General features: G+C 43.8%; 1 protein-coding gene across 1 annotated transcript; it reads right to left on the minus strand.

Moving 5' to 3' along the window:
• Positions 1–12,106: 12,106 nt before the first annotated feature.
• Positions 12,107–13,373, minus strand: LOC146577453 (uncharacterized). The gene is made up of 2 exons (XM_085254619.1): positions 13,081–13,373; positions 12,107–12,624 (listed from the first exon to the last, which is right to left on the minus strand). The coding sequence occupies exons 1-2, from the start codon at positions 13,256–13,258 to the stop codon at positions 12,107–12,109; spliced, it is 696 nt and encodes a 231-aa protein (XP_085110745.1). The 5' UTR covers positions 13,259–13,373.
• Between the last annotated feature and the right edge of the window lie 918 nt (positions 13,374–14,291).

Genomic DNA, 14,291 nt, shown 5'->3' on the forward strand with positions numbered 1-14,291 from the left:
TATGTAGTTTTAGTTTGCATTATTCTCCTGAATTAGAAGAAGCTGATAACTATTGCATTAGTTAAACTGATTTGCATTACATTAAATTGCTGACTTGTTGTGAATGAATGATATTGTTTTATGATGCATTATATTGCTGAGTTATAAGAAATACTGTTCGCAGAAGGTTATTGTCTAATTTGTCTGAGTAGAAGAGAACAGAGTGTGCTGGAGTTTTCTGCCCCATTTCAGCAGGAGCAGATAAACAGGGAGCCAAGGTCGTAGCTTAGGCGCTGTGTGAGAGAGAGCATGTGAATGTTTAGGCTTTTTATGATAAGGTGGAGGCACCAGAGGTTATAAAAGTTTGAGCAATGCTCCACCATTTTGAGATTTTGAGGCTGTCTGCATCAGTGTCCATCTCCCACGTGTGTGATCATTAAATCATCGTTTGACTCAACCCGGCCGGACCAGTGTTGTTATTGTGGTTTTTTCTCTTGTCTCCATCCCCAATATTTTGAACCTTAACAGTAGTTATAGTTGCAATTAGTTATTCTAAACTTTCCTAGCAGTCCTTCACAAACAGGGAACAGTCTCTCTATTCTCTCCATCTGTCAGCTGCTGCTGGCTCTTCCTCCTCCTCTTCCTCACACACTGTTGAGTTTGTCCTGTTGGATCATCAGCCTCACAGATGATGTGCAGCAGTGGGTCCCTCAGTCTGTCCTCACTCTGGACACTTGCAGTTGTCACACATGGAAATCAATTTGTGATAAGCTGCAGGATTCAAACACAAGTGTAACTTATAAACACATGTTCATACTTTTATTCCACAATCAGAGAGAAAGAAACAGAGAGAGAGTGCAGGACAGACAGACAGGTGACAGTCTCAGGTGTACACACTGCTACACAACAGCACCAGAGAAGCAGGATTTAGTGTTTGTGTTATTACGAGTGTAAACAAGAAGAGTTCCAGATGGTAAAGTGGACACATGTGTGACTGCTGTGATTAAAGCGTCTTTCTTTCAGCTTAACGAGTGAACCGTCAGCTCGTTCAAACACACGTTAAAGTCCGTTTGGCTCGACACCACCGAACAGAGGCAGCAATATAACACAGCTAACATTAACAGTGCAGTGAATCCTGCTTGTGCCGTGATATTCAGGACTGCAAACCGAGCAGCATCACTGACTTTCAGCTTGTTGTGTTTGTGGATATATGACTGACTTAAATTATTCATAAAATCATCAGATTCTCTGTAAGATTAAGGTCGACTATTACATATATATATTTTGAAGTAGAGGCTTTAAAACCAAGTAAACGCTGAAAGTACAAACATCACTAATGTCACATAACTTTGCCGACATGTGGCCAACAGTAATGTTTTAATGTTCTTCATTATTAAACATTTGCACATAAATAAGTGACATAAAATTCAGTACTTTTGAAGGTTTACTCTTTGGCCGCTCCGCTTCTGCCGTCTGCCGTATAGGGCTTTGGAGTTGACGTCACACCGCAGTGCATTGTGGGATTGCTGCACCATGTCAGAAGGCCACAAATCAAAACAAACACACTGTGTTGGAAGCAGGACTGTCAGAACCATGCTTAAAATCAGCGCAAAAGACAAAGGGCTGTATCGCGACCGATTGCGCCAAGACGCCAAAAGACGGTACTTGGACAAAATAGCGTGCATCGGTAATGTGGACCCGTATGAAATAAGGCAGCGGAGTGGAAACCCAGACAGCCTACCGCCGTTGTCCTATCCCGATATTTTCGCGTACCTTGTCTGTGGAGTCAGCGCATACACGGCGAATCATTTTCGGAATTATAAATTCCTGGAGGCGCACATCTAATTCACAAACGGTTGGGTACAAGATTTGGCCGTTTTTAAGCCTCCACATTGTGAGTACGTTGACCATATGACCAAGATACAGCTTGAGGTTGCACATAACATTGACTTCTCCTCAGCAGCTGCCCCAAAAATTCCTCTAGATGAACGATTCACGATTGATGCAAGCTGTGCGTTGCCATGTAAATAGTTTGCATTTCACGTGTACATGTGAACAGATCTTGAATAAAAAAAAATGAACATACTTTTCTGTTTTATTGAAACCACTTTACAGAAAGTACAATTATTTACAATGAACTGTACATGCAACACAGCAGTTTTATGAATATTCAACAAGAGCAAGTTTCATTTGGCCCTGGTTTGACAACCACACTGGGGCACATATTCACCAAAACACAGCACACCTTAACAATCTTATCAAGCAGTGTTGTGCGCCGGTCCGAGTTTGACACAGGTATGTCGTCGTGCCCCATGTGCAGCGTTGGAGCCCAGTCTGGATTTGTTACATCCATTTCATATGCTGGTTTGAGTGCAATAATGCCAAATAATAAGCCTTTCCGTCAACATGACGTGGTTCTGCAGCATCACACATTAGGATGCTTTATCTAATTATCTATGACCTCAGCGCATTCAAAATAACACTAAAAGCCTATTAAGAGAGATATGAATTTATTTAGAACTCACCAGAAAGAAAATGCTGCGAGCAAACCAACAAAAAATTGGGGATGGCAGAAAACTCGATATCCACTCGTCTGACCGCTGCAATCCAAGCTTGACGTATTCGTTTAGAATGTTGTTCACACCTGTTGAACTGACTGAAACTTCTGCCTCACACTGCTGTCTGACTGCATTCAGCTGATATTTGGACAGCAGACATGATGGAAAGGAGGATTTCAGTTGATGTGCACATGAATGATTTGTGTTTACTCTGCAGGTGAAGGTAGAAAGTGTGTGTGAGCTGATGTGAACTGAGCAGCATGGATCAGTGTGAGGACAGAGAGGAGGGAGTCCCTCCCTCTAAAAGCACTCTGTGTGGGGAACATGAGAGCCAGACCAAAGCTCAGAGGTGAGATGACCATCTCTAACTGTCCATGACTCTTCTCCATGTCACAGCTCAGCACTCACATCACTGCTCCATCATTATTCACAGGAACCCGCCTGGACCTCCACCCAGCTCTGTGTCCTGTAAGAGTGACTGGTCTGTAGATCGTCCCATTTGGTTTAAAGGACAGGAGCACTCTGTTGCAGAGAGGTGAGCTGTAAGGTGATATCCGACATTTTGGTGTTTGATTTAGATGAACTCATGCTCATACTGCAGACTGGTTTCTCTTTAGGATAATGAAGGTATTGTAAGTATTCAACAGCTTCTGTTACTGTAAATGGAAAACACATTTTTCTTCTCTGACAGGATCATAGGGAGACCTGCTGGACCTGAACCTGAACCCAGCTGTGTGTCCTTACAGAGTGACTGGTCTGTAGACCGTCCCATTTGGTTTAAAGGACAGGAGCACTCTGCTGCAGAGAGGTGAGCTGTTAGTAACATGAACTCTCTGATTTAAATGATTTTGATGTTTCCTGGTTTCTAAAATGCATCTCTGTAGCAGAGCAGTGTCTCCAAGGACACACAGGCTCAGCTGTAACTGTCAGTTTATCTGGTTTAAGACACATTTGGACTCAATTGGCTGTTTTTAACTATGTATTTTAATCAGAGGTGTAAATTTAGACCTCACACATCTGGATCCTAAACTATGATAGAAACAGCTGCTAGCAGTGGGTAGTTTGACTTTGATACGCTGCTCTAGAAAGCAAACAAAGGTTTGTGCAGCTCCTCTTCAGAAAAGTGTTCAGAGAGCAGCTGCTGTATTAGACAAAGGCTCGTCCTGTGAGCCCAGATGTGTGTAACAGCTGGATGAAGGAGAACCATCACAGTCGCGTCTCCATCCCGCCTTTATTAATGAACTTCCTGTTGCTTGCAGATGACAGGAACACAAAGTGTTTGTGCCACGTGATGCTGCAGGATTTGTTAACGTGTCCATGATGGTAACATCTCCTCGTCTAACTGCAAACACATGAGCGCTCCTAACGGCAGCTATCACAGCCACACAGGCAGACTGTGTCTCACTGTTGCATTCAGGGACATTTGTTTTCCTGTAAAAAGCTGAACTCTAATCTAAGAGGACTGTTACTGACAGGAAACAGCTGCATTATCTGCAGTCTGTGTGATCACAGCTGCTTCAATCACTTTATCAGAGAATTGATCATTGAATAAAACATGTTTGTGTCTGCAGAGGTCAGAGGTCACAGTCTGCAGGATCCAGCTGTCCGTCTGTGAGGAGTGATGGGTCCAAAGATAAACCTCCAGAGTTCAGTGCTGAACCTGGACCAACGAGGTCAGAGACCTGTGATGACTCCTTTACATGTTTGTGTTTTCCTGGATAAATATGACCAAAGATTCATTAAAAAGGTAAAAATATTAGACTTTGTCCTGTAGCGCTGTGTGGCAGGCAGGATTGGACCCAAACACAACAGGATGAAGTCAAAGAGGCAGCATTATTTCAGCTGTGAACATGCAAACAGCAGAAATAAGAAAACATAACTGTAGGTTTGCAGTGAATGAAGCCTCAGCTCGACGCTCCACTTTGTCCCTCTTTTCCTTCTCCAAACAGCCACATCAGGAGTCTCTGATGGAGTTTTAAAATATTTAATTACAAATGTCCAAAGATGGGTTCAGGATACCTGAATCCACAATTATTAAAGCTAAAATAGTTCACAGGGTTTGGACTTTGTTAGGTGACGAGAGAACATCGAAGTGTTTTTTATCTTTAAACAGTATTTTTATCACTTCAGTTGCTCTCACAGCCCTGTTTGTTATTTTAGTAAGTAAGTAAGTAAAGTTTATTTATTAAGCGCTTTTCATAGACAGGTAGTCACAAAGTGCTGCACACAGAGATTAAAATAAACAGTACGATAAATAGCAAAATGCACAATATACACAATATAGAGTTTAAATGTAAGTTAAAAATATAAAAATGTAAACAGCGTTGGTCAACAGAAAGCTTGTTTAAACAGTAAAGTTTTTAACTGTTTTTTAAAGGATTCCACAGAGTCAACCAAACGTAGTTGTAGAGGTAGACTGTTCCACAGCCTTGGTGCCACAGACTGAAAGGCTCCGCCCCCTTTCATCTTCAGACGTGTTCTGGGAGCAACCAACAAACTCTGAGTCTGTGAGCGGAGACAGCGAGCAGCAGTGTATTTAGTGAGAAGCTTGGATAAATAATCTGGGGCCATTTAGTGCTCTGTACGTTAAAACAATCATTTAAAACGAATTCTAAAATCTATTGGGAGCCAATGTAAAGAACATAAAATAGGAGTGATGTGAGCTCGCTGGGTAGAGCGAGTTAGTAGTCTGGCTGCTGCGTTTTGTACAGCTTGGAGGCGAGAAAGAGATGATTTATCCAAGCTGGTAAACAGGGAATTACAATAATCTAAACGCGATGACACAAATGCATGGACAATTTTTTCCAGTTCAGCTAAGGAGACCATATGTCGCAGTTTAGAAATATTCCTTAAATGAAAGAAACAGGAACGAGACAGAGACTTTACATGTGAGTCAAGGCCCAAAGAAGAGTCAAATATTATTCCAAGATTTCGAATATTTGGCTCAGCAGAAGAACAGAAAGGGGCAACAACTTGACTGATTTTAGAACATAGATCAGGAGGAGCTATGATCATGGTCTCTGTCTTGTTCTAACAAGGTAATTGTTAGAAAGCCAATCAGAGATTTGAGTTAAAGCCTGGACTAGGGTGGACAGCCTATCCAGCTGATGAGGCTTAACCAGAGCTCTTATGTTTCACTCAGTGCTCCCACCAAACACCTTGGAGGACACATTAGTGTGATTTAGATTTCATTGCTGTAAACACCAGTCACACAAGCTAACCCATGGAGGCAGCAGCAGGCTTTGTGTTTGGTAAAGTCTGCTGGCTTAAACTAAGAGAGTTTAGTCTGAAAGTATCAGGATATTTGAGTGATAAGAAAAAGTGGATCGTGCAACAATGTCGCTCAGCACACAAAACAATCAAAGCAGAATAAATATAATGTTTTAGATCAAACACTTACAGGGACCTGAAGAGAGAGAACCAACAAAATGTCATGGCTAACAGAGGAACTCAAGCACAGACTGAGTTCTGACAAACAAAAAGGTGACAGTTTATTTACCAAAGGGGTGAACCACAGTGCTCTATATATGTACAGTGAGTTGGGGAGGGGGTCCAGGGCTCCAGGGAAAAGAGGGAAGGGAGTCCACTCTCACTCCTCTTCAGTCACTCTTGTCCTGCTCTCCACTCACACAGCCACACACGGGAGTCACAGGTAAGCGTCTGTAACCAGGTCCGGGGAAATATTTACTCAAAGTTAACCCAACTGGTGAATTTAGAGAGAGATTTCTTAGCAAGGAGCTGAGATCATGAACACAGGAGGGTCAATGTCCCAGCGACAAACTGCTCCATGCCGCAGCGTTAAATGGTTACCGGTAAGCCCAGTTGAGTCAGCAACAGGTGGTGTAATCATCATAGCTGTGTGGACCAAGAGCGAGAGGCCATTACAAGCTCCACCCAGGCAGGCAAAACCATAGCAGGAGAGAGCAAAACATAAAACCTGAAAAGCCATCATGAGCCAGCCAGAGAGACACAGAGTTTATACTAGAAGAGAAACCTGCTCATCTTCATCATGTTTGTTTAAATAGAGAAAATCAGAAGTCTCTGTGTGTCAGACCACGGCTCTACACGGACACTTCTAAGCTGCTTCAGAGTGAACTGACCCAGATAATCTGCACACAGCAGCTGTAAAACAGTGAAAGTCATAACTGTCTCTCTCTGATGGAAAGCTTTTATTGTGAAGTCAGGAAGTCTGCAGGAAGTGTTGAGTTTGTATTCATCACTCAGTGTTTAATGAGACAGGCAGACAGGAAGAGCAGCTCATTACAGGGAGTACAGAATTATTAGGCAAGTTGTATTTTTGAGGAATAATTTTATTATTGAACAACAACCATGTTCTCAATGAACCCAAAAAACTCATTAATATCAAAGCTGAATGTTTTTGGAAGTAGTTTTTAGTTTGTTTTTAGTTTTAGCTATTTTAGGGGGATATCTGTGTGTGCAGGTGACTATTACTGTGCATAATTATTAGGCAACTTAACAAAAAACAAATATATACCCATTTCAATTATTTATTTTTACCAGTGACACCAACATAACATCTCCACATTCACAAATATACATTTCTGACATTCAAAAACAAATCAGCGACCAATATAGCCACCTTTCTTTGCAAGGACACTCAAAAGCCTGCCATCCATGGATTCTGTCAGTGTTTTGATCTGTTCACCATCAACATTGCGTGCAGCAGCAACCACAGCCTCCCAGACACTGTTCAGAGAGGTGTACTGTTTTCCCTCCTTGTAAATCTCACATTTGATGATGGACCACAGGTTCTCAATGGGGTTCAGATCAGGTGAACAAGGAGGCCATGTCATTAGTTTTTCTTCTTTTATACCCTTTCTTGCCAGCCACGCTGTGGAGTACTTGGACGCGTGTGATGGAGCATTGTCCTGCATGAAAATCATGTTTTTCTTGAAGGATGCAGACTTCTTCCTGTACCACTGCTTGAAGAAGGTGTCTTCCAGAAACTGGCAGTAGGACTGGGAGTTGAGCTTGACTCCATCCTCAACCCGAAAAGGTCCCACAAGCTCATCTTTGATGATACCAGCCCAAACCAGTACTCCACCTCCACCTTGCTGGCGTCTGAGTCGGACTGGAGCTCTCTGCCCTTTACCAATCCAGCCACGGGCCCATCCATCTGGCCCATCAAGACTCACTCTCTTTTCATCAGTCCATAAAACCTTAGAAAAACCAGTCTTGAGATATTTCTTGGCCCAGTCTTGACGTTTCAGCTTGTGTGTCTTGTTCAGTGGTGGTCGTCTTTCAGCCTTTCTTACCTTGGCCATGTCTCTGAGTATTGCACTCCAGTGATGTTGCAGCTCTGAAATATGGCCAAACTGGTGGCAAATGGCATCTTGGCAGCTGCACGCTTGACTTTTCTCAGTTCATGGGCAGTTATTTTGCGCCTAGGTTTTTCCACACGCTTCTTGCGACCCTGTTGACTATTTTGAATGAAACGCTTGATTGTTCGATTATCACGCTTCAGAAGCTTTGCAATTTTGAGACTGCTGCATCCCTCTGCAAGATATCTCACTATTTTTGACTTTTCTGAGCCTGTCAAGTCCTTCTTTTGACCCATTTTGCCAAAGGAAAGGAAGTTGCCTAATAATTATGCACACTTGATATAGGGTGTTGATGTCATTAGACCACACCCCTTCTCATTACAGAGATGCACATCAACTAATATGCTTAATTGGTAGTAGGCTTTCGAGCCTATACAGCTTGGAGTAAGACAACATGCATGAAGAGGATGATGTGGACAAAATACTCATTTGCCTAATAATTCTGCACTCCCTGTAGTGTTGATGACATCAAAGGACCTGTGAGGAACTACAGTTTGGTCAAATCTGGATGTTTTTCACTGACAGTAAATGTTTTTAGTGATAAAGAAATGTGTTCACAGAGAGAGGAAGAGGAGTGGTGTTTGTGAGGAGGAGCAGCTGTATTGCTGTGCTTTGTGTCAGGACGTCCTGAAGGATCCAGTCTCTACCAGCTGTGGACACTGGTTCTGCAGACAGTCCATCTCCTCATACTGGGACAAGTCTGCTTCACCAGGAGACTCCTCCTGTCCCCAGTGTGGAGAAAGATCCAGAAGCAGAGCTGGACTGCAGACAGCCAGTCAGAGCAGCTGTGTACAAAGTAAGACTGAACATCTGTCTGCTGATGGACTCATTTCTGAAAACGGGACTTCTTGTGTTGTTCAGACATTGAAGAGTTTTCTTTCTCTTTAGTATCATTGTTTTTCTTTCTTTCAGCAGATGCTGGTCTGCAGGAGGTTTTAGATGAACATAAGATCAGTTTGAGGAGGAGATGTGAATGTGTGACTGAAGGAAGTTGTTAAGATCCAAAAATTGAGGAAGGGTACAAGAGGTGATCGAAAAATAACCACACTGGTCCGGCCGGGTGAAGTCAAACGAAGATTTTAATTCACATGTGGGAAGATCAAAGGAAACAGCAATTGATCTTCAACTTACTCAAAGCATTAAACAGATATTTATACCGTCAGGGCTTAAATTTAATGACGCCCCTTCAACGTCACAGATACATTTTATACATAGATCAAATCAAAACCACAACGACTTTTGACACCGTTTAAAAGAACAATTGTCTCCTATCTTCACAACAGGTGCTTCCTGTCACTGCCGGATGCTCGCAGCAGTTCTGCGACAAACTGCTCTTGTTGCAACCCCAGCAAAACATGATTAAACTTTCACCTATAAATGATTCTCTAACTAAGTGTGTGTCTGTGTGCTAACCACAATTGCACCCTGTTTCACCTCGCGACTAGCTCCTGACCTCTAACCAGACAGAGAGACAGAAGCCACTCTGATATGCAACAACTGAAACTATGTATGTGTCCTCTACTAAATAAATGTTTTAATCACGAACCCCTACTTAAAGCTTAATACAAGAATATGAACATATAAAAGATATTAAAATGAACTGTTGTGTAAGCATGTACTGCAATTCCTTCTATGTTCTAGTTTTCCCTCAACATGGATCATCTAGACACTCTCACTCGATGAAGCTCACAACCATTAATGAACCTGAACATCAACTCAAATAAGCACAGATATGCAATATGTATAAAATGGTTATAACTGCACCTGAAATACAAAGTTAACATCATCATAAACATCTTAAGGCCATCTTAAAGCTATCTATTACATTGTTAAAGCAATGATCATACTGCAGATTATATTATGCTGGTAAAATACTTTTTGTTCATCCCCACAATTCCCCCTTACGACCTCTGGCACACCAGAGGTCGATACATAGGTTGTTGTTCACTCCTCAGTCCACTCGGCTACCTCCAGATCCATCATCGGCATCATGGACATAGGGGCCACCGCCCCAGGGTCCACTGCCTTTACAATCACTTTCTCTACCAACCTTCGGGCACAAGGAATGAGACAACAACCACAAGTCACCAAAATACCCACCAATACAGATAGAGACAACATAATTGACAGAACAAGCCCCTTCCACTTTCCGAACACTGAGGTCATCCAGCTCTCCAGCGGGTTGTCAATTCCCGAGTGGTCATGCATGGTCCTAGAGAGACTCTTTAGCCCCTCCAAGGCTCGCGTCACCGAGCCATCTGGAGCAGTGTTATTCGGGATAAAAGTACAACACTGATCACCGAACATCGCACAAACCCCTCCTTTCTCCGCCAATAACATATCAAGGGCCATTCTATTTTGGACTCCCATTAATGAGGTCGGACCCATCTGCTCCGCTAACCCTTCCATCCCGTCTCTGGTAAGGTTAGAGAGCCTCAGCAAATTATAGTGAACATAATTGATTCTGTCTACATTTTTGTTCGGGGTCACTGGAAAAAGAGCAGCAATTATTGGAAGATTCTCAAACCCCGCAGCTATTTGGTCTACGAGTTTATATTCATTCGGAACTCCTCTGGGGACCCCTATTGAGTCAATCCAGGTTGGCGAGTTCAGCCTAGGGTCATAAGCGTGTGTTCCCTCAATCCCGCTTTTGGACAAGATATGTCTCTTCCGCCTAGCTGCCAATGTGCGTGTGTTGTGCTGTGGAATGTTTTTTACCTGATTTCCAATTAGTATAAGAGGTGCTCCTAGCCTCACCATCGCGCACGTCCCCACACTTCCCAGAGGAACACGAGCCAAAAGAGTCTTGTGCCCACAATAATAATAAAGTCCACTTCTAGCCCAAGTCCCAATTAAAGTGTTGGGATCACTTACATTGTTTGTGGTTCTTCCCGTCTGGGTAACAGCGCACCAACTTGGGTCGATTTCTCCCACGTCATATATTACTTTATCTGTGGAGAACTTAAAGCACGTATAATTATCTTTTTTCGGCAAAAATGGTCCTGGCTTTGTCCGCTTATCAACTGGAGGAAACAAACTAGATAACACAGTACAGTCTCCAGTACTCACCGCTCCTCTAGTCATTCGCAACATGCAATCATAACCCCACTTGTCCTCCGGATGGAGTGGAGCGGGCTCTGTGAACAGCCGTGGTCTAGCAGAGGCACAAGCAACACAATTGGATACCTCTTGTTCCCTAGCATTTAGAGCCATCCAGTCCAGCCAGAGATTACTGTCACTGAACCCAGTGGCGCGCTCAATTAAATCCTGAGGCTTTAGTCTAGTGTAGTCCACTGCCAGGACTCGTCTATCCTTTAGTTCCTGTTCCTCTGGTACCACATATGACGGCCCATTTCCCCTTTTTCCTGTAGAATTTACAACAGCGTTTATTTGGTTGTTAATCATGTATATTTCCTTTTCTTCTCTAACTGGCTCTACGGGATTTACGGGATTGGCCTTTTCAAGAAAGTTAATTTTAATTAACCCCTTCGGGTCAGTTCCCACAGTCTCCACACCCAAGACTAAATACAAAGAGTTTTTACGCCGCCAATTGCCCAGTGACATAGTCAAAGGATTCTTAGATGGACTATAATCTCTTTGGAGTTTTAACACGTTCTCTGACCCTTGTCCTGACGTTTCCCCATTTTCCCCAGTGTAACCCTTTACCTGATTCCAGTTCCGACACCAATTTGCAAAGGGCCTACTCCCTCTTTCACAATGTGTACTTACTGCATAATCCCAACAAACCCACACATTATATCCTCTCCAACTACTATCTGCTCCTTCACACTTTAAAACATCGCATAAGTCAAAGGTGAATGAAGTTGTGGACCCATTAACATAGTTCAACTCTAAACCACCATATGTACTCAGGCACTCATCCCTTTTTCCCGAAACCTCGCGTTTTGATCTCCTTTTTAACCCTGTTTCAATAAACGGTTTCTCTTTTGGTGCTGGATTCAGCTGGCCCCAGTGTTCAGACAGTTCGCGGGGGCCTCCCTGCAAAATATAAACAAGCAAACATAGGGCCATTATCAATATCATCACAGTCATCAAACTAACAATCACAAGCAACATTTTAATCAGTCCTTTCTCCTCACGAATCTCCGCTTCGCGGGATGGCATTGTGTTATGTATATTTGTACTTAGCATAAATGTTAAAACTTTGTTTCTGTTTTCCTCTTTCCCTTTTTACTCTTTTTATTTGAACCACCCCTTTTCAAACTCTCAATTTGTTACCACTCCTTTCTGTAGGCGCGGCGATCTCCTCCTAGGCTGCTCTTCTTTCTTCGGCCTTCCAGGTAGACTACTGGTCGGCCCGTTGCACAGGTGAAGAGGTTTATTCTGCCTCTGTTTCTTGACACCTGCGTTCTTTGAAGACGAATTTTCCTCCACCAAGCTCTCGTGTGCGGGTGCACACTGCGACCAATGGTACCAGGTGTCGCCTTTCCCTTTCAGCTGGACTGCTGTAGCCGTCCGGGCGGTCACCTCATACGGACCAGTCCAGCGGGGCTCCTTCCACTTTCGCTTAATGACCTTCAGCCACACTGCCTTTGCGTCCGGGACCTCTCCGTTCCCCGTGGGTCTCTCACAAGTGACCTGTTTTGTAAAGCTGGACACAAGAGCTTTCAACTCATTAAAATATTCTGCATGAGACCTGTTGCTTGTCCTGGGCTGCTCCACCGGGACCACTGTCCAGGGTGCTGGAAACTGTCTCCCAGTCAGCAGCTCATAAGGGGTGAAACCTGTGGATTGGTTAACAGAACATCTTATGGTCATCAAAGCAATGGGCAGGGCGGCGACCCAATTTAGCCCTGTCTGCGCACAGATTTTAGCCAACTTGTTTTTCAAATTTAGGTTCATCCTCTCTACCTTTCCTTGAGATTGAGGATGATAGACCGTCCCGAACTTATGTTGCACTCCCAACATCCTCTCTACCTCTTGCAAATCTTTGTTCTTGAAGTGAGTACCATTGTCTGACCTAATTCTCTTGGGAAACCCATGCCTTGGGATGTAATGATTGATTAAGCACTTAATCACGCTTTTCGCGTCTTCACATTTGGTCGCCCATGCTTCGGGCCATCCAGTCAGAACATCCACACACACCAACAAATACCTCACCCCACCTGGGCCTGTATCAATCATGTCGGTATAATCAATCACGACCTCTTCTCCTGGCCTTTCTGGCATGAGAAACTTACCAGCTTCAGGTTTTACTGCCGGCTTTGGGTTGTGTGCCCCACAAATTAGGCACGTTCTGGCCTTTTCCAGTATCATCCTTCTCAAATCAGGATGCCACCATCGGCACAAATTTCTCTCCATCTGTTTCACTCCCACGTGACCAAGCCCGTGAGCCTCATTCACCTTTTGTTCCGCCATTTTGGCCGTTAAAGCGGGACGCCCATCTGGCCCCCTCCACAAACCGCCATCTTGCCAGGCTCCTTTGTTTTCCCACACCCCCTTTTCCTCTGGGGATGTCTCCTCCTGAGCCTGTCTAACTTTTTCCATGCTGTTAGTGCTAACCTCCTCTTCTGGGGTTACCTGCACCAGCTGTCTCTGTCCTTTGTAGCCCGCTGCTTCCTTTGCGGCTTCATCAGCTTTCTGATTTCCTCTTGCCACCATACTGTCTGCTTGTGAGTGGCCTTTGCATTTTATAATACTTACCTCGTCTGGGTCCTCCAGGGCCTTTTCCAGTTCCTCCATTTCCTTTTTGTGACAGATGGGTGCATTGGTGGCCGTCCTGAACCCGGCTCTCTTCCACTGAGCCAGTTCCACATGAGCTGCTCCAAACGCATATGCTGAGTCAGTGTAGATGTTCACTCTCATGTTTTTAGCCAACCTCAGGGCTCGAGTTAGGGCTATCACTTCAGCTCTCTGGGCCGACTGTTGTCCCTCAATTTTTCCTGCTTCTTTCACCTGAAACTCAGTTCCTACTCTACAGACTACTGCATAGCCCGCTTTCAATCCTTCTTCATCTCTGTGGCAGCATCCATCTGTGAACCAATCCTCAGCTCCATATATGGGCTCTGCCTTCAGGTCTTCCCTGATTTTTCCTTCAACTTGGGCTTTCTTAATACAGTCATGTGGTTCTCCTGACCCCATTAGGTCTGCCATATTTATTCCTTCATGTGTAAATATCAAATTTGGCGCCTCTAAAATTTTGCTCAACCTTTGTTGCGTCAGTGGAGTCATTGTGAATGCCTGTGAGTTCACATAGGCCACTACACTGTGTGTGGTAAGCACTTTCAGTGGGTGTTCCCTCACTATGTGTGCTGTTTTCTGAATTATCTTTGCTACTCCTGCTGCGTGTTGTGTGCATGTGGGATGCCTTGCTTCTGTTGAATTTAATCTTATGCTAACATACATAAGTACATCCCTACCTCCCCCTTTTTTCTGAAACAACACACCATTC

This window comes from Mchenga conophoros, linkage group LG3, assembly GCF_057382185.1.
Source record: "Mchenga conophoros isolate Kocher_MC1m ecotype Shallow Benthic linkage group LG3, M_conophoros_male_GT1.1, whole genome shotgun sequence".
Lineage (NCBI taxonomy): Eukaryota > Metazoa > Chordata > Actinopteri > Cichliformes > Cichlidae > Mchenga > Mchenga conophoros.

What these genes read in the sequence shown, in the direction of transcription:
- LOC146577453 (XM_085254619.1), bottom strand. Translation starts at nt 13,258, where the DNA reads ATGGCGGAACAAAAGGTGAATGAGGCTCACGGGCTTGGTCACGTGGGA. An exon ending in GGCAGTAAAACCTGAAGCTG is followed by an intron (nt 12,625 to 13,080) that starts GTAAGTTTCTCA and finishes ACCAATCCACAG; the next exon opens with GTTTCACCCCTTATGAGCTG.